A 26,409-nucleotide genomic window follows, 5' to 3' on the forward strand; every position below is an offset into this window, starting at 1 on the left:
ACCAACCATCAAAATGCAAGCATAGAAATATTAAACTTTAATTTGACTTCCAAATTGAGTAACAGAGCAAGATATGATGGCGGCGCCGGTCGTAGTGGGTGCTAGCTAGTGGTGGCGGATTTGGGAGAAAAGCCAGGTTGAGTTGGGTTGGGGTGGGGTATGGTGGACTGATGGGATTCGAGAGGGGGAAGAGATAAAAGAAGAAAGGAGCGGGTAATTTAGTACTTTTGCATGAGTTTTTGGTTAAATTTGTAAGAATAATAAAATGTTGGTTAAAAATCATTTTGTGGTGCAAAATATGGCTAGTTATAAAAAATTCCCAAATGTGGGGGGTATTTCCGTCTTTACATTGTCCTTATGAACAATGATTTTTGCCGTAGGGCTTTAGCATATATCAGAGCAACTATAGCGAAGGGAATAGCCTGATGAACTGGTCATTTTTCCAACTGAATAGCCAGAGCTGCAAGCTCTAGCCAGTGTGTGGACTGAGAGGGGCCCGAGTGAGAGGCCCAGCTCGAATTGGTGGCCCAAGAGCCCAAGGCCCATTTTAAAATTAATAAAAAAATATAAAAAAATTAATAAAAAAAGTTAAAAAATTAATTAAAAAATGTAAAAAATTAATAAAAAAATAATGAAAAAATTGAATTAATTTTTTTTTTATAAATATGTTATCCCTATCTTCCAACTTACACTACAATTTTATATTTTCTCAAATATTTTGGATTGTAATTTCTTATTTAATGACACGTGGTACAATGAAATCGATTAAAAATCCTATTCAAAATTACAAATAAAATTATTTTTTATATTTTATTAAATAAAAAATATTAATATTTTATTGTATATTGTTATGACTATTCAGTTTAAGGATGTAAATGCAAAAGAAAATTACTATTCATTAAAGATAATTACTGTTTTTATTAGAGAGGATTGAATAGGAAGTTGCCCTACCGCCTTTCTCAAGCTGGAGTTGCCAATTTGAGTGGGATAAAGAAGGTGGGTCAAGAATAAAAATAAATTTAAAAAACAAAAGTTTGTCAGCAAATGCAATTATGCAACTCTATTGCACGCAACGCAACGTACTTTTTTTAACAGAACGACGCCGTGTAACTTTAAATTTAAAAAAAAAAAAAATTAGGGCACAATTATCGTCTTCTTCCTCATGAGTTACCTGCGAATCTGCACAAAACCTGTAGACTCCGGCAAATATAACCTAATGATTATTATCCCAACTAGTCCTCCACTCCGTCTGTGAAGCCATAACCTTCATAAGCTTTCCTCCGGTCAGGAAACAGAAGAAAAGGATAAAACTTGGAGGTATCCTCCTCTCCAAATCACCGTTGTTGATACGCAACATAGGTCTTCTCTCTCTCTTCAAAATTCCTTCATTTGGGTTTCTGTTGATGTAGAAATTTCATTGGGTTCTTGTATTCTTAACATTCACATTGCAGTTTGTGGTTTTCGATTGAACCCGTCAATTAGAAGTTGCCCAGAGATGGCTTATGAATTGAGTGAACAGAAAAGTAAGAATTGTTTTTGTTTTGGATTTTCGAATTTTGGATCAAAGAAAATGATCTGGGTGGCTCATAACCTCAAAAGTTTTGCTTAAACTTTGCAGAGGTTGGGTTGGGTCTCCTTGGCTTTGGCATCCTTTTCACATTTCTGGGTGTGATGCTTTTCTTCGACAGAGGCTTGCTTGCTCTAGGGAATGTAAGGGGTTTCCTTAATTTCCAATCCTTCTTTCAGGCATATGTATATGTATATGTATATCTATATCTACATATTTGTGTGTGGAATTGGACTAGTGTTTTATTTTCTTGTATTTTGTTGTATTATTGTATCTCCCATTTCAGATATTTTGGTTGACTGGGGTGGCCCTTTTACTTGGTTGGCGTTCTACATGGAATCTCTTCACTAGCAAAGCAAACTTAAAGGTATGAGAAATTACCAGCTTTCACTGAATCATTTATTAGGATGCTCATTTTTTGTTTTCGTTTCCTCATCCAATGCCACATAAACAGAACTTTATCAGCATTCGTTTTTTGCTAGAGTAGCGGTATCAGTGACGGATCCATTGTTTTTCTTTAATGAGGGAAGTTCTAGTACTGAGTAAATTTTTGGGCAGTAGGTACTCATAAACAGAACTTTATCAGCATTCGTTTTTTGCATTTAGCTGGCATTCTACAATTCAGCGAAGATTAGACCAACAAAATTATTTGTTATTGTGAATATCTTAAACTCTAAACCCATATACCCTAAACGCTAGTAAAATAAACCCGAAATATAACTGATTAAGAATTCCATGATTTTTACAATTTATTTTCCTTTTTATTTTGTTTTTGGAATCCATTATGGGATTAGGGTTTCCTATCCCTAGTGTCCTAAACCCTAAGCCTTAAACCCCACTAAACCCTACTCTGAGACACCACCAACCAAAGGGGGTATTTTAGAGCATGAATGTGCACTCACGGAAAGGTATCTAATTAAAGGCAACTTGTAATAGCATTTACTTAGTGAAACCCTAGTACACAAGCCATAGACATCCCTAAAACATTCAGAACATCAACTAACGTGTTGGAAGTTCGTAACCAAGTAGAAATTGTGTAAAATATTAAGTATAAAATCCTGATGCAGTTTTCATCAGCTGAAACGTGAAACTAACAGGATAACTCTCTGGGTAATTGAAACAAAATAAGGATTTTATTAAACAATAGTAGGGCTAATTGGTGGCTCCCCTAGTAGTGGATCAGTTTGCCATTCTAGTTCTGTCAGAAATCAAAACTTTCAAGTAGTGTAAAACATCATTGAGTGCCTCGACTGGTCGACTAGGTATCATGACCTGTTAACATTCTACAGAAACACACTTTTCTGATATTTTGATTCAATAACATGTTTTCTGGTGCTTTAAATCAAACACCTTAAAAAAATATTCTGAAATATACAAGTGACAACCAACGGCCTAAAATGCATTAATATAAGGTTTCTAAGTTCAGTTTCTAAATGAGGATTTAGAACTTTAAACCTTTGACTTACTCGAGCATGCATTTTAGTGTTTTCTTTATTCTTGAGATACCATCTTCACTCATTGTTGGTCAGATCTCTGTTTTAACATAGCCATTAGTTGTTTGGGGGAATACAGTAGTGAGTCTAGCGACAATCTGATTTGTTGTCCCTTAATTTATTTACAAAATTAAGCATTGATGAGCTTTGAATACTAACTGATTATGCATTTTTTAATGAGGAAGAACTGGATATCTACATTGTGTTGAACAAATATAACTTATCTATTGTGAGTTAGATCTAATGTTGATTTTTTTCCTGCAGGGCTCTGTATCTTTTCTTCTTGGTCTCTTTTTCCTTTTCGTTCGGTGGCCAATAGTTGGTATAATCTTGGAAATATATGGCTGCCTTAACTTGTTCGGGTTAGTTTCTGCTCTTAACATTGTGCTCTGCTCTGAATAATATCTCAGTCTGTAGTATATCTAGACTGTTCTGGGTTTTGATGGAATTAACAAAACTCTCTAGTTACCTAGAGTTAGTGAAATCATCACGGGCGGGTCTGTTAGGATTTGTCTTAAGAGATAGTTTTAGTTCACCGGTGGAGGTACAAAATACAAACTTAAAAAGCTTGATATACAAGCCAGCATCTTGATTTCACAGTTATTGTTCTTGGGATTCTGTTCCAGTTTTTCATGGGTTGTAGACTAATCACCTGCAGTCTGCAAGGATTTTTTGGAATGAAGAATTGAAAAAATATTATTACAACTTATCGTTTAGCTATTACAGTGTACACATATAAATACTGTTTGATAGAAGAACTGATTGTATTTTATTCATATTCAGTGAGAATCTTGTTTCTGGCTCAAACTAACTTGCTTAAATATGAACATGCCATGGCGGAGTTGTTGTTCGGAGATAAGTTGTCTTTGTTTTATTCATACAAGTAGCTAGGAGATCTTTATTGAACAACTCTGGATCACATTAACTTATTTATACAAACCGAATAGTAAGTTGTTGACAGAGGTGTTAAGATTATGTTATAGCTTTTCCTAAGCTTCTTGGTTTGTACTGATAGTTGATGGTCCTGCACACATGTTCAGTTTGTAGCTCTTATGTTTAGAAGCTTTCAACCGATGGCACTGTCAACAAATTTATAATGTATTTGTCTAATGGAACTGGGTTTTAAGTGATTGTTTTCCCCCTATATCTTGTTCATTGTGGAGTATGTAAGGAAGATTTTGCAATGGAAATCAAATCATCATTGTGTGTTATGCCGTTTGGGAAAAAGGGTACAGCCAATTGGAGTATAGAGTTTGAAGACATTTTAGTTGATGGACAGTATATTTCTTTTGAAAGCTATGTTCTTGTTAGTTTTCTCAATTGGTATATTATTTTTATTGTAATAACAATTGTTATATTTGCATGTTTGTATTATGTGTGTTTTGAATGTTATGTATTCATGGATACTAATTATCCTGTGATTACTAGTTTTTCTTATATGGAATTGACCCTTATGAATTTATTTTATGTTTTATTAATTGTATAAACCCTAACTCCGCCTATGTCTTACATGGCCGGTCCCAAGCCCGGATAAAGGAGGAGGGGGAGGGCGTCAGGTAGTCGACAGCCGGCACTCCATGATCACGTCGAATCCTTATGAAAATGAATCCAGAACAAAATCGCGCTAAAGCTAGGGCGTCACCCGTAAGTGGCGCGCTGTGTGGCCTGAGCACAGTGATAAGTGAGCAAGGGTCGCTGTATCTCCATCGGCACCCGGATGCAGTGTTAAATGAGCAAGGGGGCCATAGAAACTTCTTTTCGAACGACTCCACTCAAAGTTGTTTGGGAGCATATGCTCCTATCAACTTTACCCGGGACACACAAAAGAAGTACTTTGATCCTATTAGACGGGGGAGGGTGAAGAAGTTAGGACAGAAGGGTAGAGTTCAAGAGAGCAAAATGCGTTTAGGAACGTGTAATATAGGAACCTTAACGGGAAAATCTATGGAAGTAGTGGAAGTTATGGTGAGGAGAAGGATAAATATTATGTGCCTACAAGAAACTAAGTGGGTTGGTAGTAAGGCAAAGGATCTAGAAAACTCAGGGTTTAAACTTTGGTATTCGGGCACAAATAGAACGAGAAACGGTGTTGGCATCATCGTGGACAAGACCTTGGTACAAGATGTTGTAGATGTCAAGAGGGTAGGAGATAGAATCATGGCAATCAAGATTGTAATAGGACAAGAACTTATCAATGTGATTAGTGCGTACGCACCTCAAGTAGGGTTGGATACGAGTTCGAAGGAGAAATTTTGGGAAGATCTTGGAGACTTGGTGCAAGGAATTGCTCAGACGGAGAAGTTATTTATAGGAGGAGATTTAAATGGACACATGGGCAGGGAGACAGGCAACTATGGAGGTTTTCATGGTGGCCATGGTTTTGGGGAGAGAAACGAGGATGGGGAAGCTATCTTGGATTTTGCAATGGCATATGATCTCTTCTTAGCCAACACCTTCTTTAAGAAGAGAGAAGAACATGTGATCACTTACAAGAGTGGGTCGTCAAAAACACAAATAGATTTTCTTCTAATGAGGAAAGGGGATCGTATAACTTGTAAGGATTGCAAAGTTATACCAGGAGAGAGCGTGGCTAATCAACATCGCTTGTTGGTGATGGATGTACATATCAAAAGAGTAAGACAAAAGAACAAGACTTGGAAGTGCCCAAGGACTAGATGGTGGAATCTAAAAGAAGAAAAACAAGCCATTTTCAAAGAGAAGGTAATCACCCAATGTGTGTGGGATAGAGAGGGGGAAGCTAGCCAAATATGGGATTCCATGGCTAGTTGTATCCGAAAAGTAGCAAAAGAGGTATTAGGAGAGTCCAAGGGCTTTGCCCCACACCAAAAGGAATCTTGGTGGTGGAATGAGGAGGTACAAACAAAGGTGAAGGCTAAGAAGGAATGTTGTAAAGCCTTATACAAGGAGAGGACTGATGAAAATGGTGAAAGGTATAGAAAAGCGAAGCAAGAGGCGAAGAAAGCTGTCAGAGAAGCTAAGTTAGCGGCTTACGACGATATGTATAAACGACTAGATACCAAAGAAGGAGAGTTGGATATCTATAAACTATCTAGAGTAAGGGAAAAGAAGACAAGGGACCTAAACCAAGTGAGGTGCATCAAGGATGAGGATGGAAAGGTCCTTGCTACAGAGAACGCGGTTAAAGACAGATGGAGAGGTTATTTTCATAATCTTTTCAATGAAGGACATGAAATGAGTGCTTCTTTAGGGGAGTTGAGTAACTCAGAAGAGTGTAGAAACTATTCTTTTTATCGTCGAATCCGGAAGGAAGAAGTGGTTGTAGCTTTGAAGAAGATGAAGCATAAAAAAGCAATAGGCCCAGACGATATACCAATCGAAGTGTGGAAACTTTTGGGAGAGACAGGTATAACATGGCTCACTGACCTTTTCAATAGGATTTTGAAAACGAAGAAGATGCCAAATGAGTGGCGAATGAGCACTTTGGTGCCTATCTACAAGAATAAGGGCGACGTACAAAATTGCATGAACTATAGGGGTATTAAGCTAATGAGTCATACAATGAAGCTTTGGGAGAGAGTCATTGAGCATAGATTGAGGCAAGAGACACGGGTTTCGGACAACCAATTCGGGTTCATGCCAGGGCGCTCAACCATGGAGGCAATCTATCTCTTACGAAGATTGATGGAAAGATATAGAGATGGGAAAAAGGATTTACACATGGTCTTTATAGATTTGGAAAAAGCATATGATAGGGTCCCAAGAGACATTCTTTGGAGGATTTTAGAGAAGAAAGGAGTACGAGTAGCATATATCCAAGCTATAAAGGATATGTATGAAGGAGCAAAGACTGCCGTAAGAACTCATGAAGGACAAACCGAAAGCTTTCCCATAACTGTAGGATTACATCAAGGCTCATCCTTAAGTCCTTACCTTTTTGCGTTGGTAATGGATGAGTTAACACGACATATTCAAGATGATATTCCTTGGTGTATGCTTTTCGCAGACGATATAGTGTTGATAGATGAAACTCAGGAAGGGGTAAATGCAAAGCTTAACCTTTGGAGAGAAGTGTTGGAATCTAAAGGTCTTCGCCTAAGCCGATCAAAGACAGAATATATGGAGTGCAAGTTCAGTGCAAATGGAGGCCAAAACGAGTTAGGGGTGAGGATCGGAGATCAAGAAATACCAAAGAGCGATCGTTTTCGTTACCTAGGATCTATCTTGCAAAAGAACGGAGAATTAGATGGAGATCTCAACCATAGAATACAAGCTGGATGGATGAAGTGGAAGAGTGCATCCGGCGTGTTGTGTGACCGCCGTATGCCACTGAAGCTCAAGGGAAAATTTTATAGGACGGCAATAAGGCCGGCGATGCTGTATGGCACAGAATGTTGGGCGGTGAAACATCAACACGTACACAAAATGGGTGTAGCGGAGATGAGGATGCTTCGTTGGATGTGTGGGCACACGAGAAAGGATAAGATTAGGAATGAGGATATCCGGGGTAAAGTAGGAGTAGCCGAAATTGAAGGAAAGATGAGAGAAAATCGGTTACGGTGGTTTGGACATGTGCAAAGAAGGCCTACTGACGTTCCGATTAGAAGATGCGACTATGGGACAGAGGTTCAGGGCCGAAGGGGTAGAGGAAGACCTAGGAAAACTTTGGAAGAGACTCTAAGAAAAGACTTAGAGTACTTGGATCTAACGAAGGACATGACACAGGATCGAGCACAATGGCGTTCTAAGATTCATATAGCCGATCCCACTCAGTGACTTGGATTTTCCAAGTCTCCAACCGAGAAGTTTTCCTCACTCGGGAAATTAAGGGAACACTACCCCAACCTACATGCTCCACTCAGAAAGCTTCAACATACAAGCTTTAACAAAAGAAAATTCAAAGAACTTAGCGTAGAAGGCTTTGGTGTATTTAACACAATACGTTGAAATGAAAGCTTATTTATTGATATCCCCGATAAGCTACAAATATGTACATATACATGAGTCAAAATAAGCACACAAGAGGGAGCCTTCACAAAGGTTGCTTAGGAGAAGTCTCAGCAGTCGGTAGAGCCCCAGAAAGAGAAGGCACCGGAGGGGGATCATTTGGAGCCTCAGTACTGGACAGAACCCTAGAAGGAGGAGGCATCAGAGGTTGATCATTTGGAGCTTCATTACGCGGTACAGCCCCAGAAGACGAAGGCAATAAATGCCTTTGGAACAAACCCACAAATCTCTGATGATCAAGTAAAACCTGACCATCAGTTTCCTTCATCTGGTCAAGCTTCCTCTTCATGTTTGTAGCATAGTCATGTGCGAGCCGGTGCAACTGTTTATTCTCATGCTTGAGCCCTCTAATCTCCTGTTTGAGATTCATCACTTCAGCCGCCAATGATTCAACTTGGCGGGTTCGAGCAAATAGGCGTTGGGCCATATTAGACACAGAACCTGCACACTGAACACTGAGAGCCAGCGAATCCTTAACAGCTAACTCATCAGACCGTTTGGAAAGTAGTCTGTTATCTTTGGGAGTGAGAAGGTTCCTGGCCACCACCGCAGCGGTCATATCATTCTTCATCACGGAATCCCCAACGGTAAGAGGACCAGTAGGGGAGACGAAGGATGGGCGCCATATGTTGTCTGGAGAAGGCGGGGCTGCCTCTTCAACAAGGTTCAAGTCAAAACGACGGTCGGAGGGGCCAGACATTTTCAAAGGTGTTGAAGAGAGAAGAGGTCGGACAAATCAAGATCTTAGAAGTGTAAGAATGAAGCTTCTACTGGTGGAGATTCAAGTGTGCTTTGGAACTTAATGCCAGCCCCTATAAAAATCTGCACTCGACGAAGCTTCAGAAATCGAAGAGGCGTTTGCTTTCTCAAAAGTTGGGCTGCTTAGAGATCACGAGGGTTGATCTCAGAAATCGAAGAGGCGTTTGCTTTCTCAAAAGTTGGGCTGCTTAGAGATCACGAGGGTTGATCTCAGAAATCGAAGAGGCATTTGCTTTCTCAAAAGTTGGGCTGCTCAAAGACCACGAAGGCCGATCTCAATAATCGAAGAGGCGCTCGCTTTCTCAAAAGCTGGGCTCCCCAGAGACCACGGGGGCCGATATCAAAAATCGAAGAGGCACCTACTTTTCCAGCCTTTTCCAGCCTTGTCAGCACCTGTCACACGCACACTCAGTTTTGCGGAAATTATGGGCATTCTGTCAAAGACTTCTGGGGAAGTAGAAAACACATGAATCTTACTGTTCAATCACCCACTTCCCACACGCAACAATAGCTCATGGGTACCACAGATAACTTTGCCAAAGTTCTCTGCCAAAGTTGAGCACGTGAAGCTTGCAGCTCCCACTACATCGCTCTGACCAAGAAGGGTAAAAGAATAGCAAAGAAACAGCACTAACAAAGTTTAGACCCATAAATTTTGAAGGTCTAGCTACCATATTATTACCCACAAGGGTAAAGGAACAGTACCACTGCTGGATAATTGGAAAGTCCCTGTGTGTTAACCTCTGTGCTTCGTGGCAAGGTAGACTAGCAAACATGCCCAACCTTTACTCACATTCGAGAAAACACTCCCAATAAGATTGCTTGCTCCAAAATCGAAGAGGCACCGTCCTCCGAATCTCGAGAGCCAGACTCCCAACATGACTACTTTCTTAAAAATCGAAGAGAGGGTAAAGGAACAGTACCATTGCTGGATAATTGGAAAGTCCCTGTGTGTCAACCTCTGCGCTTCGTGGCAAGGTAGACTAGCAAACATGCCCAACCTTTACTCACATTCGAGAAAACACTCCCAACAAGATTGCTTGCTCCAAAATCGAAGAGGCACCGCCCTCCGAATCTCGAGAGCCAGACTCCCAACATGATTACTTTCTCAAAAATCGAAGAGACACTGCTCCCCGAATCTCGAGAGCCAGACCCCAGCATGATTGCTTTTTCAAAAATCGATGAGGCATCGTTCTCCGAATCAATCGAAGAGGCGCTCGCTTTCTCAAATGCTGGGCTGCTCAGAGACCACGAGGGTCGATCTCAGAAATCGAAGAGGCACCTACTTTTCTAGCCTTGTCAGCACCTGTCACACGCACACTCAGCTTTGCAGAAATTATGGGCATTATGTCGAAGACTTCTGGTGAAGTAGAAAGCACATGAATCTTACTGTTCAATCACCCACTTCCCACACGCAACAATAGCTCATGGGTACCACAAATAACTTTGCCAAAGTTCTCTGCCAAAGTTGAGCACGTGAAGCTTGCAGCTCCCACTACATCGCTCTGACCAAGAAAGGTAAAAGAATAGCAAAGAAACAGCACTAACAAAAGTTTAGACACATAAATTTTGAAGGTCTAGCTACCATATTATTACCCACAACTGTAAAGGAACAGTACCACTGCTGGATAATTGGAAAGTCCCTGTGTGTCAACCTCTGTGCTTCGTGGCAAGGTAGACTAGCAAACATGCCCAACCTTTACTCACATTCGAGAAAACACTCCCAATAAGATTGCTTGCTCCAAAATCGAAGAGGCACCGTCCTCCGAATCTCGAGAGCCAGACTCCCAACATGACTACTTTCTCAAAATCGAAGAGAGGGTAAAGGAACAGTACCATTGCTGGATAATTGGAAAGTCCCTGTGTGTCAACCTTTGTGCTTCGTGGCAAGGTAGACTAGCAAACATGCCCAACCTTTACTCACATTCGAGACAACACTCCCAACAAGATTGCTTGCTCCAAAATCGAAGAGGCACCGCCCTCCGAATCTCGAGAGCCAGACTCCCAACATGATTACTTCCTCAAAAATCGAAGAGACACTGCTCTCCGAATCTCGAGAGTCATACCCCCAGCATGATTGCTTTCTCAAAAATCGAAGAGGCATCGTTCTCCGAATCTCGAGAGCCAGATACCACAGACCACTTTTTCAAAGTGCTCTGACAGAGTTAAAACATGTGAAACTGGCAGCTCCCACTACCGTGCTATGACCAAGCAGGGTAAAGGAATAGCATTACTACTTGTTGTTAGGGAGACTCCTATATATGTCGACCTCCATCCCCAACGGACAGGCAGACCTGCAAAAATGCTCAACCCTTCATCATATCTGAGAGGGCACTCCCAACGAAGCCTTTCGAAATATTCAGCTTTCTTTCCCCCCGATAATACCTCTGCAAACAAGCTATACTAGAGCAAGAATATCTCATATCATCAGGGTTAAAAGCAAGAGTATCCCATATCATGCTTTTTCCCTGTCTTTTCTTTTGGCCTTGTTTTTACCTGCAAGACAAGGAGAAAAAGAGCAATCAGTCAGCACTTGGAATCAAGCTTCCAGCCAGGAACTGACTGCTTGGAACCCCTTACCTTATTACTTACCTGGCATTGCTCTCGAGTACTCATCTTCAACATCTTATGTTTCCAGGGAAGATTCCGCATCTGCTTGAGGAACAGATAGGGCAAGTGCGAAGGATACAAGGAAGCATGTGGAGACAAGCGTAACAGCACACGTGCCGATACATTCATTACTCTGTCAAAAGCAAAAGTATCCCATATTAGCAGGGTGGAACGTACTCTAGATTTGATGGACTTGTTTTGACCCTCAAATTCTTCAGTCGGCCTTATACTCTGGAGAAAACCAGAAAACCCTCCAGCTCAGTTCAAGAATAAGCCTGTGGAAAGTTACTTCTTCAAAAGCAAAAGTATCTCATATCATCTCTTCTCATTTTTCTTCTCTTTATCCTTCATGCTGCTGCAAGATGGGGAGAAGGTGAACAATCAGTCGGAGCTCTGATTGCTTACCTTGTCTGTCACCTCTTTCAGCAGACCCCCTAGCTCGGCGACTTGGGGGACTCCTACTACATGGTTTGTATCGCGCTTGACCAAGCCTGAAACTACAAGTAAGCTTCAAGTGAAATTGATACATTACCTTGTGCATCTCCACCAGTTAAAGATACCACCCCTGGATGGAGGAAGAGTACTTCCAGAGAAGATGCCACATCTACCTATGAGACAGATAAGGCAAGTCAAGACGACATCACACTCCGATATTTAGAAGTTTCGTGATTACGAGATCATTCTACCACAATATTTTCTAATGTCATTTGTACTAAATCATTCACTTGTACTCACTAAATGAGAGCTTGAACCTATGTACTTGTGTAAACCCTTCACAATTAATGAGAACTCTTCTATTCCGTGGACGTAGCCAATCTGGGTGAACCACGTACATCTTGTGTTTGCTTTCCTATCTCTATCCATTTATATACTTATCCACACTAATGACTGGAGCAATCTAGCGAAGATCATAAAAAGCGATCGTTTTCGCTACCTAGGATCTATCTTGCAAGAGAACGGAGAATTAGATGGAGATCTCAACCATAGAATACGAGCTGGATGGAAAGAGTGCATCCGGCGTGTTGTGTGACCGTCGTAGGCCACTGAAGCTCAAGGGAAAATTTTATAGGACGGCAATAAGGCTAGCGATGTTGTATGGCACAGAATGTTGGGTGGTGAAGCATCAACACGTACACAAAATGGGTGTAACGGAGATGAGGATGCTTCGTGGGATGTGTGGGCACACGAGAAAGGATAAGATTGGGAATGAGGATATCCGAGGTAAAGTAGGAGTAGCCGAAATTGTAGGAAAGATGAGAGAAAATCGGCTCCGGTGATTTTGAACATGTGCAAAGAAGGCCGACTGACGCTCCGGTTCGAAGATGTGACTACGGGACAGAGGTTCAGGGCCGAAGGGGTAGAGGAAGACCTAGGACAACTTTGGAAGAGACTCTAAGAAAAGACTTAGAGTACTTGGATCTAACGGAGGACATGACACAAAACCGAGCGCAATGGCGTTCTAGGATTCATATAGCCGACCCCACTTAGTGGGAAAAGGCTTTGTTGTTGTTGTTGTTGTATTAATTGTATAAACCCTAAATCTTCCTCGAGTCCCTATAATCCATGCAAGAAGTTTGTTGAACTTTGTCATACTCAATATATAACTGTGTACACGTGTCTCACTCAACTTCATGGAATCTGCGAATCGTTAAACTGTCGTGAAGTTTGCCAGAGTCAACCTACTTAATGAACTCTGCAAGTATATACACTATACAGAAAATCGAATCAACTGCATCCTCTTATATTTTATATTTAATTTTGTTGTATTGACTTTTTCTTGTTTTCTTGCAGTCGTTTTTGGCCATCTGTGAAGGCATTCCTCTATGAAGTTCCCATGTTGGGATGGATCATAAGGTTTCTATTCTGGTGAGTTGAACTTGTCTTGTTTTATTGTTCAAGATGCTTAATGCTCCAAACCGTTTTATTTGAAATGGTTGTTCTGACCTCGCACCATAGTTCAATTGTTACCCTGTAAAAGAATTGTTTGTAGCTTCACTTGGTGACAGCTGAGACTCGCAAATACTTCCTTCTCTCTCTCCCACTCACTACACATGAAAAATGAAAATCTTTGTGCGTCTACTTGTTCTTGTGGAAAATATTTTGTGACAAAAGTTATTTCAGAATTGTTATGGACCAGCAGGTACGTAAATTTACATTGATCACGTACTCACGATTCCTAATAGTGAATACATTGTAAGACTAAGGATTTTAAGGGTGAGGTGCTTGTAAAGTTAAAAGTTTGGACCAGTAGCCTCTACCCGCTCTAAACATTACCAAACTATACACTGACTATTCAGTCTATTCTCATCGAGTCACATGTACTCTTTCTGATGAAAGAAATATGGCAGACATGATTGTTAAAATGAAATCTCGCTGCAAAAGTTTTGGATGGACGATTCAAGACAAGGAATGGTCTGGTATAGTTGTATGCATATATATGTATGTATGTATGGTTGAAGATTGAAAGCCTTGAATAATCAGGCAGAGAATCCAATCCCAAAAGTTTGTGGATGGGAATTGCCATGAACTTAATATCATCTTCTAATGTCTTGCAGATTCTTGATCAACTTCAGGGCAGTGATGCTTGACGTCTACTTATATAACAGCTCGTGTCTCACAGGGTTTCCTGATTCTTCAGAAGCCGAACAAGGTCTAAGCAACTGGCTTCTCATGGGTTTAAGATTCCATCATCAGATGAGTGAAAAAGAAGAAAGAGACTAGTAGTACTGGGTAGCATATCATCCATCACACTTAAAATGTTGTGTAACAAAATAAGTTTTAAATGCATATGAATTCAGATTCTGTTGGTAATAGTTGTAAATGAGAGATGAGCAAGTGAGATGGATTATTTGATGTCTTTATTTTCCAATAAAAAAAAATCGAAAAACAAAAAGCGAAAATGTTAGCGCAGAGATGGATACGGACGAGCAATTTTTAGGTGTATTTCGATTACCATCACGTTTCGTGACTATTACACATGTTCTAATATGAGTGGATGACATGGTTTGTATGTGTCCCACTTCTAGTAATGCTACGCGGCGGTGTTCCAACTTCCGAGTACATTACTCTCGATAGAGAGATGGTATGTGTAGATTGACCTTAAATGCTGGTAGAGAGAGTTGGTTTTTGATGGATTAAAAGTGATATCTACTTGCCACCATTAAATGCTTGCCCGTCTTCCTCCTTTTAATGAATGTACGTTTGATGAGGGCAATTTAAGAGCACTCTTTAAGTAGAGAAGCACCTTTTGCATGACTCCTGCAATCCAGATAGGTAGAGAGCAATACTTTGCCCTACACACCCCACCATTTATATACTTATACTTTCTCTTTTCTTGTGATATCAAATCCTAGGTTTTTTTAAGAGGGCGACCTCAACCTAACAAGGTTCCCGCTTTGTGAAAGTTTCCAGAAAATGGAAATTCCAGAGCTCTCTTTAGGTCCAACACAGTTGGGTTTTAATAAAAATAGTAGCAGTAGCAGTAGTCCAGTGGAATCTGCAGAAAGCAAAGGTACTTGTAGGAAGAGGAAGTTTTTCCAAGATCACCACCTGAAGAGTAGTGCTCCATCTCCATCACTTCAAACAAGCGTTGATCCTCAACTTAAAGACCCCCTTCCATTGGATTGGGAACAGTGCCTTGATCTTGATTGAGCAATAATCTTAGATTGAAATCTTTTTGGTTTGAGTATTTTGATTTAAAGAGAAATATTAAATCTCAGATTAAGAAATTTAATATTTTTGTTTGGTGCAGTAATACAAAGATTAATACCTAGTAGAAATTTTTTTTTCCGCATATTTGAGTAGTGTGATAGAGGGCGAGTCTTGGCATAACGGAAATGTTACTTTTTTGTGACCGAAAGGTCACATGTTTGAGTGAAAAAACCTATATGCAAAGTAAGGTAAGGATGTGTATTGTAGATGCCTCCTGAATCTCGCAGAACGAGGAGCGTTGTTGGCTTGGGGTCACCTTTAGTCATTTTAAACAGTAATGTACATGCATGAGAATATGTTTGATTATGATCTATTTATTTTCAACTAATAACTTCACATGTTCTTAATTAATCAAGGTTAAGATATGGTTTTGTCTTAATTATTTGTTGTAATTGATATTATTGTCTGGTACGTACTTGTTTGGTGCAGTCCGGGAAAATGTACTATCTGAACAGAAAGACCTCGAGAAAGAGGTGGAACTGGCCTATCAACCAGGCATCTGTGAACCTTGAGCTCAACATCTCAACGCTCTCAGGTTCAAGTTCTGGTTCGCGATTCAACCGAAGCTCCGAGACAATCGATGAGGCCAAGAACTGTTGTGCGGAAGCGTCAAATATGAAACCAATAAGCTACAACGGCAAAATATGATAAGACAAATAATCCAAATGACACAAGGATTTATACTGGTTCGGCGTAAGCCTACGTCTAGTTCCGAGACGGCGAGAAAATTCCACTAATATCAAAAGGAGATTACAAATAGAGTTTTAACTTTCAAACCCAAATCTCACATACACCCAATAGCTCTCACTCTCACAAAGAACAATTGGAGAAGATGGACACACATCAAATATCATCTCTCCCAAAAGCTACACAACATGTAGCAACAACATCTTTGGTTGAGGGATTACTAACAAAAGGGGATTACAAACAAATGGGAAGGAGAAGCACTATTTCAAATGGGAGAGCCGAACGCTCTCCCTAGTATGGCTCTCATCTGATGCCGCTCCCCCACACCTCCCACATTCGGCTGCAACCTTTATCCTTACAAAATCATCCAATAAAAAATCCAAAGTAAAGAATAATCATTCATTTACAAACATCATCATGACCTTCCTTTTTCTTTTCAGCAGACATATTCATTTTTCTCCTCATAATGATGTTCCCACATCATTCATAATGATGTTCCCACATCATTATGTCCTTCATTTTTTATTATATACTTTTGGCCACTTGGCCACTAATTTGGCCACTATCCAACAAGAACAACAACTGCAAGTATGATGGCAGCTGAGACAATAGTAATAACAATAACACGGTAGCTTTGGCTTGCAGGAAATGCCATCTCCTTCTTGTTCTTTCCAGGTCTTCTCCTTGTTGCCCCAACTGCCAATATCTCCACTCACTTTAAACTTAATTCCAACCAACTCTTGGAAAGCAAGGATTATGTTGTGTACGATAGACATTCCTCTTCCGATCCTTGCAAAGCGGCGGGGAGCCTTGTTGGCTTGAAGTCCCCCTTTTTATGTTTTGTTTTTAATATCCTAGAAAACTGAACGTCTACAAATTCGGCCATGCAAATGCCTTATGCCATGTTTGGTTTTCATTAGTGCTGTAATTTAGATAAGTAAATATGATATCTACGTGTGAAACCGCTCTTGCGTGACTTTAAGTTTTAGTTTTGGTTATGAGTAATCTTTGTTTGGGATGAGTAAATCCAAAGTTTGACTTGATTTAGCCATGTCCTGGTGCGTTTTAAGTTTCATGGTACTTAAAAGCTACATTATTGGGGAAAGCACTTTTGAGAAATGCATTAGAGAGATAACCTTATCATTGGATAGAGTGTTGTTGTATATGGACCAGAGAAATGCCAAGGAAACTCTCTAGAGCAACTCCACCGTAACATATGTTCAGGTTATTACAGCCCAGACTATTGAGCAAGGTAATTACTCATTTTAGTGAACAGTAACTATATAAGTGCATCGTCACCCTTAATAGTCCAGGCAATTCGTACTTAAATATTATTATTATTTTTATAAAATAATATAAGATAATTTTATTTTCAGATAGGATTTTAGCCAATTTCGTCACGTCACGTTTTATTATTCGAAAGTGCAATTTTTATAGATTGCTCAATAGTGGCATTGACTAATTTTTATATATATTTTAAATATTTTTTTTAACTTAATTAATACAGACCGGTGAATTATAAAAAGAAATTGTAATCTAATAGTTCAGATTTTAACACGTATGCCAACATAAACATTTGGAACTTTATGATTTTTTTAAGCCTAATAATCTAGGACGTTAATCAGAAAACCAACAGTTCAAAAGTTGACACGTTTCTGTCGGGCGACGTGCCTTAGATCATGCGTGTATTTCACACGCTCGACGCCAAAAAAAAGAAAAACGTAGCTGACTTCAGTCCCACGGTGGATCGGGTAGGCTTGGGGTGATTTTCGAGAGGGGGATTGGACTGCCCAATAGTCTGGGTATTTCTTGAGGTGGACTTGCTCTCATGAGACTCGAGTCTTGATAAGCTCTTTGTCACTTCATAATTTAGCGTTAATTTCTACCCTTAACTATAAAATATGGTGCAAATAACATCAGAGGCAGACAATCTATTTAGAGTCCCACCTTGAGTCAGCATTTCTCCATGGACTAAAGTTGCGAATCCAACTTGGGAATTTCAGCCCGCCCAAACACTGCGTTGGGTTGTGTGTTTTTCAGGCTAAGAATCAAAAGAATTGGCACATTTTTAATCAAATTACAAATCCGAAATCCAAAATTTTCCGGGGATGATGCTATTTGATTGCAAGTTTGCAACTTTGTTTTAATTTATGAAATTCGTTTCAAGTGGAGGGCGATGTGGGTCTCAAAGTTCAAGAACCTGCGATCGGCCGCCGTCGTCCTGGGCGTCGCCAACGCCGTGGTTTTCCTTCTCGGTTGCTTCTTTCTCTTAATGGCTTTGCCTTCCTGTGACCACCACGTCACCATTCCTCTCATGGCCGTTCCTTGTTTGGCCGCTGTGAGAATTTTCACCATGGTCAACACCGGCCTCGCCCAGGAAGCCACCGCCATGACCATTCTCGAGCATTCTCCCGCGAATAGCCCCGCCGCCGTCGACGTCGCTTTTCGCCACGAGACACGGGTACGTATTGGTAATTGTACCATTTCATTTTCCCCCATTTGGATTTTGTTTATCTATTTGTTCTTGTTTGGTTGCCGAGAAAGTGAAACGAATTGAATGCGTGCTTGGGGATAAGGTCCGATGAAAACGTATTCTCCAGCTACATTTCCAAACATTGCGTAGTTTTGTAGTGTTCAAGGAGAAGGAGGATACAATAACAACAACCAAGCCTTATCCCACTAAGTGGAGTTGGCTATATGAATCTAGAACGCTATTGCGCACGGTTTTGCGCCAAATCTTCCTTTAGCTAAGGAGGAGGAGGATACACACTTCAAAAAGTTTTTTCGAATTTTGGAAAGGGTGAAATTAGTCAAGGAATTTTATGGTTTTACATGAAGCTCTATACATTGCCTAATCCTTGTTCTTGATCTAATGTGGAGGATAGAGTGTGTCGATAGGCTTATGAAGAGGAAGAGGTTTTGGCAGGAAGTAGTGGAAATAAGGCTCTTGGATATGGATGATTTCTTGACGACAATTCTTGCAAACTAGATGGATGTGAGTTAGGAATATGATGGTTACTTATACCAGATTGTTATACTTTTGCTTCACATGTTGATGTAGGGCAGAGTAAGGCAGCAGAACTTAGAAAGATTAGTGGAAGTGTAAACACAGAAAACTGAAATCGCTCTAGGGGCCTCACACCAGTTCTTGGCCTCGCACCAAGAATTGAAATTTGAAATCACTCCAAATAAATTAACACCACCTCCTGCTTCCTAATGGGTGAATTGGAGTGCGCCATCAGAACTCTATGGATATGGTTGGGGTGTGCCACCTGATGCTTGGTGCCACCACGACCTTGTCAAATGCCATTTCACGTCATGCTTAACGTTAACTGGATGAGTTAGCACTAGGGCTGCGAATTATAATCCCAAGTAGTGAGCTAGAGAAAGAATCCAGCTTCATCTCATCTTCTTTGGAAATTTTTATAAGTTTCTTGATTTACTTTCTTTTTTTTCATTTTTCCTAATCTGCTACACTCCTTGCATACATGGGCTCTGTGTCTTTTAATGAAATAGTTTGTGAATGTTATGTAAGCTTCAAGAAGATATGCAAGTGGATTTACAATTGCCCTATATAATATATATGCATGTGATTTTATTTTCTTATTTTTACACCTCTTTGTGTCACAATGCTTGTATTAACAGTGAAAAAAAAAACATTCTGAATGAACAGGTGAGGTACAAAAAATGGCTTTGGTGGACTCGGTTTGCCACAGTTATTACAGTACTGCAATTTATTGGTGCATCTTACCTTCTGTACAATATGGCTAGCCATATGTCTGACAATGGAACATCAAGTCATTGTGATTTTGGTAAGGCGTCTTCCTCCTTGTATTCACAATTCATTCATGTTCTAGACATATTCCTTTTGTTAAATGACAAGGATTTCCATTTTAAGGTTATAAATAAAATTTTGAAAAGAAAAAGATAATGTGAAGTTTTCCATTTCTTTTTCGTGGGCAATATAAAACTTTCCTTGTTTTTCAAGAATTCTTCATATTCCTGATTTTGTGTGGAATTTCAGAAGTTTTGTAATGCTTATAATGCAGGGTCAACTTCAAACAATATTTCGTGGAAGCAACATTTACTGGGCTTTTTTTTGCTCACGGTGTGTTTTGCCGCACTGCTACAGTGTTTCACAGGAACTGATATTTTAAGATGGAGATCTTTTTATGCAACTGAAGATGATGCATGGAAAGCTCATTACAGGGAGGTATTTGATCATGGCCTTCGTGAGGCTTTGTGCTGTATGGGACGCGTCAAATACTTGTACGTCCTGCATATTTAGTTGAAGACATGATACTTAACAAACACGGACAGTAACATGCTTATTTTTATATCTAAAAATAGATATCTACTTGTTTTCTATTTCGCTTGTCTCTCATATATCCAGGAGTGTATTGGAAGAAGATGAGGTTTTCTCAGTAGCTCGATTACTCGGTGATCTTGTTGCCTATCGTGCAGCAGGCACAGGACATCTGGAACTCATGGCAGGTTTGTTCTGATAGTTTCACTTGTTAATTCATCTATACTTGATTGTACCCTACCTTACTCTTTCCCGTTTCAGTTTCATGCCTTTTGTTTGGCATGCATGACACTGCTATAATTTTTCCAGGTCTAGCACTATTGAGGAACCAGACACAATCACCTAAATCCTTTGAAGATTGCATGGATATACCTGAAGAGAAGATCAGGGAGGCTGCTGATCTTCATAAATTTGCAGAAGCTGCGTACACGGTATTATGATAAAGTACTTTCTTAAGTAGCTTTACTTTTTCCTCTTTTTTGATTGGGTTCATTATTCAAAGGTTTTTATATTTATAGGCACTGCATGCTGCAGGGACCATTACTTGATTTTGGAAGAAATCCTTTCTTATTTCCATGTGCGTGGCTTTATAGGCAAGGGATTTTGACCCCATGGACTCGGAACAGGTCGTTAATTAATCGGGTATCTTACTCATGCACATGTATAATAGATATACACCATTTTTTTCTGCAAATATAATTGTAGACATTTGGAATTTTTGAGTTGATGAAAAGTTAAAAAAAAAAAGAACATAGTTTTGCTACCATTTAATCTTACTTAGTAATTATGTTTTTCTCTTTTGTAGGCGACCCGTACTTGATGGTGATAATTGGTTGCGAGGTCATGCAGCAGCTTTTCTAAAATACGTTAAGTTGTCACCAGAGGTACTTAGGAAAGGGCGTGTTAACCAGGTGAGATCATCCTAATGGCATTGCTTGAACATATTAGATTAATGAACTTACATCATGAGATTAGATCAAGATGTTTTGGTTGATTTTAATAAAATAGCTTATGAATTATAAACTCACATGAAAATTAGGATCTATATGAGATGAAGGGAAGAAAGAGTTCTTTCCCTTAAAGAACATATTTGACCAATGGATTTCAACTTTCAAGTGATACATAGTTTTAGTCATTTTAAACCTAAAAGGTTATATTGTATCTGGTTGTTTTTAATACCTTAAAATGCATCATGTGCAGTGAGTTTTATGGTACCTCCAACCGATCCTATACAGTAAAAGAAAAAATGGCAATTAGCTACAATAAGCATATTTTGGCATTTTTTTGCAGAAATGATAACTGTTTATTATGTTTTCATTATATCATCGTTGTGTTGTTGTTATGTCATCGTTTTGTTGTCGATATATGATCAATATGTTATCGCATTTCTGTAAACTAAATATCAAAATATGTTTATTGCATCTATTTTCCCAAGAAAAAATGACCATTCCAAAACTATACCCCATTTTGTAGCCATGGGTCTTGCATAAAATAGCACATATCATCTTCTCATTGTATGCAACAAAAGCATCTTCCATCACCATAAACCTTAAATAAAGGAATCTGGGGTATAGAGCATGCTTATAATCTAAAAATCTCTCATATATACTTTCTGTCTCAGGCAAAGTGTAAAGCTGCATACTTTGTTCTTGTGCTGCATCATCTAAGATCTGTGGTGATTGCTGTTCGGGGAACTGAGACCCCTGAAGATCTAATAACCGACAGTTTATGTAGGGAATGTGCTCTGTCTGTAGAAGACTTGGGTGCATTGATAAAGTATCTCTCTCTCTCTCTCTGTTGGTTATTTTTATGTGTGCTATGGTATGATAATTTGGTTCTTCTTAGAGTCTGAAAACTTTATCATGGAAGTTCAACTATAAACTACAGTGTTGAAAAGTCTATAACGCAAACCCTGCTTTCCCTTCCACCGGGCCACGCCCCCACCCCTTCGAAAAAAAAAAAAAAAAGGAGAAAAGAAAACATGTCAATGAAGATAAAGTAATAACATCTCCTTAGTACTTGGAGCTCTGTTTTGTCACCATCAACATTGTATTTGCATTTGGCACTCAGATTTTTATTATCTATTGTGTTGGCAGTAGCACTAATATTCATCCTGAAGTGAGGCAAGCTGTGATTTCATCTTTCCCGCACCATGGGCACTCTGGTATTGTTGAGGCTGCTAGAGATCTTTTCATGCAAATTGAAGGCAGCCCTAGAGATGATGGTAATTAGATGACCTTCTTGTTGTTTTTTCTCCCATTCGAACTTATTGGGCTATTTTGAAATCTGTTTTGGTATACGTTGAACTTCTATTATCTTTAATTGATATCTATTTATTAGTTTTCAGAATATTGTCTTTGAGTTCTTTATGCTTTTGTTTTACAGCACCGTCCTTTATGTCTAAATCAAATGAGCTGAGGGATAAGATGTTTCCCAATAGACTTAAGCACAATAAGCTTTAGATAAGTTGGTCTCCATATCAATATCTATTATCAATGAGCGAACACAATTTGGCAATTCAGTTTTTTGATATGTAGGCCCACTTGTGACATGCTAAAACTTTTTTATTTATTATTTTTTGTTTATCTATCACTTTTATGTCACTCGTTATGTAGATATTGGAGCTTTTGTGTGCTGCAGGAACACTGTAGTTTAAAGATATATTAGAAAACCTGGGAAATGTTCCCTTGCTAGACTATGAATGTAGGTCATTGGTTAGGTGATTCTTTGCTTGAATGCGTGGTCCAGATTCAGTCTGGAAACTAAGTATCTGCCAACAAAATTCTGACAAGTGGACATTACACTATAAAAATCTTTGAAACCTTTTCGTTTATTAATTTTACTCCTACATATTGTTAAGAGCAGTGTTCATAGATACTGATACAGGATAGAGGATACTTGATGCAAACACTGTAGGATACGACGATACAAGAACTCTCCAAGAAAGTGGATTGAAAAAAATTATAAGTTATGTATTTTAGATAGGTTAAAGAGCGGGCGTTTCCAAACCGTGAAAAGTGCAGACTTTCACTGTTCGGCTGCCTGCATCTCAATAATTGGAACCATCCATATTTTCAGTCCTTGAAGCATTGCCCTTGCAAAAGCAATACAAAAATCATTGAAAACTGTTTCATCATCTATATTATGAAGCAAAATGTGGTTTGTTGGATAAAATATTAATGATGGTGCTGGTAATCAAGTGGCTAAATGATTCTTAATCTGGCTGATCTTTTGTGGAGATGATCCCTAAAAGGTGACCTACAAAACTTAGACCACAGGTCGGATGATGGACATCCACAATCGATCTTTTATGTTATTTGTATCTATTCCTTTTTTTTTTCACGAGTGCATTTTTGCTCGCCACCCTATTAATCCCCGTTTCGTTACTTTAATTCTAGAGAATCGAGATTTGTGTAGTAGATAGATTAAATCAAACTCATCCAACAGTAATCAATAAGGTGGTGAGCATCACCATCACTTTAGGGTGGTGAGCAAAAATACTTCCTTTTTCTCTGCCATTCTCTTTTTTAGGTTACAACCAGGAAGAGCATAGCTCCTCTGCTGCTGTTTTTCACAGCAAGTACAGAAGAGAGTGTTTACTTTCTCACTCTTCCTTTCTGTTATGTCATTTTTGTTTTATTTTTATTTTGACCTTTATGTTTTCAAAATTACAAACGGTTCCCATGTTGGCACGTCCTTTCGGTTCTGAAAGTCAAAACGACAAGTGATCAGACACTCATGTTGAGTGTTGGATATGCATTCAGGTTTTCTGGGGGCACATCAGTATCCAATACTCCATATCTCAAGTGTTTGAAGTAAATGATTTTATAGTCAGGAGTTTATGCAGATCAATTTTGGAATTAGGGCAAATTATACACTCGCTTACAATGTCAATAGTGATGGAATTGCAGGATCTGGTTCAAGTGGCCTTCTTTCTTCTTTGCTCGGAGTTGGATGTGAGTGTGAGGGGTACAGCATACGCATAGTAGGCCATTCCCTAGGAGGTGCTATTGCTGCATTGCTTGGGCTCAGAGTATGTCATTTTTTACTGGGAATGTACCCTGATTGTTTTCCTTTTCCTGTATGCAAGTATCTTATTATTTTCCTTTTCCTGTATACAAGTATAATGTGACTGTTTATTCATTTCTTTGATATACTTTTTCTAGTTCGTGGCTGAAGAATTTGAAAGTCCATATAGGTGAGTCTTAGTGTTCACGAGCTCCATGGGTTGTTGAGTGTACTGTAGATAATCTACCACTCTTCGATGGTATTGATGGATGCTCACATGAACTGTGACAAATAGACAAGCTGATGCAATTAGAGTATCTTTACGAGTCATTTTTCTTTTATTCTCAATTTTATCCATTTTGATTTTGATGAAAATCTTCTGTGATTTTATTCTCAAAATATTTGTGTAGCTATACCACCGATACCCAGATATGCATGTCTATACATATGGGGCCCTTCCATGTGTGGACTCAGTTGTAGCAAATGCATGTTCTGAATTTGTTACAAGGTAAATTTGCTTCTCGCTCACACCACTGATAGTTTGATTTTTGAAAGAAAAAATAAAACAGAGTGACTTGTTTTCATATTTTTATATTGTCCTCTCTACATAATAAGTCCTTGACTTCTCTGCAGCATTGTATACAACAATGAATTCTCAGCACGCTTATCAGTTGGATCCATCATGCGGCTTCGTGCGGCTGCAATTACATCAATGTCACAAGATTCAGAAACTGATACGGCTATGATACTAAGGCTTGTGCGCCATTTCCTTCATGTGAACAAGTGCCAGCAAGATGGGACTGACGTAAAGGATTCATCTTCAGATGAAAAACTAAACCACCAAATATATGAAAATCAGTATGAGGATGATGCGGCAGGTATCGACTTTTTTAGTATCATGAGGTTAAAAATTTTTCTGACAAAGGCCCGCATGATTTATGTTATCATATAATCATGGGCGTGACTCCTGTCATGAAGCGGGTGAAGGATCTTGAAAAAAATTACTTTTCTATTGCAGCTTGTCAGGAACAGCATCAAGATTTCATCCTGTGGAATGATGCTGACATGGAGGAAAGAGTTCTTGAAAGTGATCAAGATCAATTCACCAACCCTTTTGCTAGTGACGTTATTTCAGACCATGACCTTGTGTCCCAATTTATGGAAAGTGTCCCAAAATCTGGAAGTTTGACAGCTAGGGATCCCCCAGAGATGTATCTGCCTGGCCTTGTAATTCATATAGTACCACAACCAAGAAGATTCGATATGTCTCCATCTAAAAGCGGGAGAGTACACAAAAAGACACAATGTCATAAGGCTTATATTGCAAATAGAGAAAGCTTCAAAGATATTATTGTGTCACCGTCAATGTTTCTTGACCATCTTCCTTGGAGGTATCCAAATACAGTTACCTTTAAGTTATCTTCCTCTTTGAGTTCTTATTGGAGATGAAGTTGCGTCTCATGTCCTTGTTTTGGTTGTGTATTTTCAGATGTCACGATGCAATGAAAAAGTTGTTGCAAGCTCAAAGTTCTCAGGTCCAAAGTTCACCAGTTTGAAGTTCCCAGGTTCTTCCTAATCAAATCTTCTGAGACTGGTTTATGTGCCCCGAGATTCACATAAGGCTCCCTTTTGTCGTTGGAGTTTATTTTCTTAACTGGAACTGGCATGGCTATATCTTGATCACTGTTGTTACAAACCGTCATGTCCCCTGATCATCTATGTGAACTGGGCTGTTCACACCTCAACTCGACGGCACCTGAACCCATAATTTTTGCTTCACATCCAAAAATCTTCGGGGGGCTTGGATATCTCGTAGCTTTGACTATTAGCTTTGCAGCATTGGAGCTAGAGGCAGCGGAAACTCATTTTATTGAAAATCGAAGAAGCTTGATTAACAGTAGTATTAGACATTGGCCGCAGAGACTCATTTTTTCCTGTTTCTTTCGTCATTAAGCTCCTTGTTGTACAGCTTAACGACACAGGTTTGCTACTTGTAAATATTGCGACCCAAAAAATTTGGTTGTGTTACAAATAACGTTAACTTTAAATCAATTTTAAAAATTCGGGGATTTGCTCGTCAGTGTGGCTACGTTCACGTCTGAAACATCAACTGAACTTTATGATTCTCTCCGCGTGCTTCACCCTTCTATCGACTCAACAAAGTCAGTTAAAACTATGCATGTTTTCGGTGTTATTAGCCGTTTCATCTACAGAATCAGAAACCTTAACGTTCTTCCTTTTCTCTCAAAACTTGATCTGTATTTACTTTCGTGAGCTTTGAT

General features: G+C 39.3%; 2 protein-coding genes across 6 annotated transcripts; both read left to right on the forward strand.

Annotated features, from left to right (window-relative positions):
• Positions 1-1,003: 1,003 nt before the first annotated feature.
• Positions 1,004-14,325, forward strand: LOC103411614 (vesicle transport protein GOT1). 4 transcript variants are annotated; one of them, XR_003772554.2, is made up of 8 exons: positions 1,120-1,359; positions 1,452-1,523; positions 1,619-1,710; positions 1,854-1,934; positions 3,325-3,422; positions 13,207-13,281; positions 13,764-13,832; positions 13,971-14,325. XR_003772554.2 is itself a non-coding variant. In XM_029100872.2 (7 exons), coding segments are annotated over exons 2-7 (375 nt in total). In that variant the 5' UTR covers positions 1,004-1,317; positions 1,452-1,495; the 3' UTR covers positions 13,972-14,325. The 4 variants fall into 4 exon arrangements, 2 of the variants coding, with proteins under 2 accessions (XP_028956705.1, XP_028956704.1); XR_011579901.1 differs by having other exon boundaries at positions 1,124-1,317; XM_029100872.2 differs by lacking the exon at positions 13,764-13,832 and having other exon boundaries at positions 1,004-1,317.
• Positions 14,326-17,545: 3,220 nt separating this feature from the next.
• Positions 17,546-26,207, forward strand: LOC103443598 (uncharacterized). 2 transcript variants are annotated; one of them, XM_008382471.4, is made up of 14 exons: positions 17,546-18,274; positions 19,487-19,625; positions 19,863-20,082; positions 20,207-20,307; positions 20,429-20,550; positions 20,654-20,745; positions 20,925-21,030; positions 21,741-21,895; positions 22,216-22,343; positions 24,031-24,152; positions 24,538-24,635; positions 24,761-25,005; positions 25,146-25,518; positions 25,617-26,207. In XM_008382471.4, exons 1-14 carry the CDS (start codon positions 17,990-17,992, stop codon positions 25,681-25,683), a joined length of 2,253 nt encoding a protein of 750 aa, XP_008380693.1. In that variant the 5' UTR covers positions 17,546-17,989; the 3' UTR covers positions 25,684-26,207. The 2 variants fall into 2 exon arrangements, with proteins under 2 accessions (XP_008380693.1, XP_008380694.1); XM_008382472.4 differs by having other exon boundaries at positions 22,219-22,343.
• The last annotated feature ends 202 nt before the right edge of the window (positions 26,208-26,409 follow it).

The sequence above is a fragment of the Malus domestica genome, chromosome 04 (genome assembly GCF_042453785.1).
Source record: "Malus domestica chromosome 04, GDT2T_hap1".
Classification (NCBI taxonomy): Eukaryota; Viridiplantae; Streptophyta; class Magnoliopsida; order Rosales; family Rosaceae; genus Malus; species Malus domestica.

Coding starts and splice junctions, on each gene's coding strand:
- LOC103443598 (XM_008382471.4), top strand. CDS start 17,990: ATGTGGGTCTCAAAGTTCAAGAACCTGCGATCGGCCGCCGTCGTCCTG. Junction 19,626..19,862: donor ATCAAGTCATTGTGATTTTG/GTAAGGCGTCTT, acceptor CTTATAATGCAG/GGTCAACTTCAAACAATATT. Junction 21,896..22,215: donor GACTTGGGTGCATTGATAAA/GTATCTCTCTCT, acceptor TTGTGTTGGCAG/TAGCACTAATATTCATCCTG.
- LOC103411614 (XM_029100872.2), top strand. CDS start 1,496: ATGGCTTATGAATTGAGTGAACAGAAAA. Junction 1,524..1,618: donor TGAATTGAGTGAACAGAAAA/GTAAGAATTGTT, acceptor TAAACTTTGCAG/AGGTTGGGTTGGGTCTCCTT. Junction 3,423..13,206: donor GGCTGCCTTAACTTGTTCGG/GTTAGTTTCTGC, acceptor GTTTTCTTGCAG/TCGTTTTTGGCCATCTGTGA.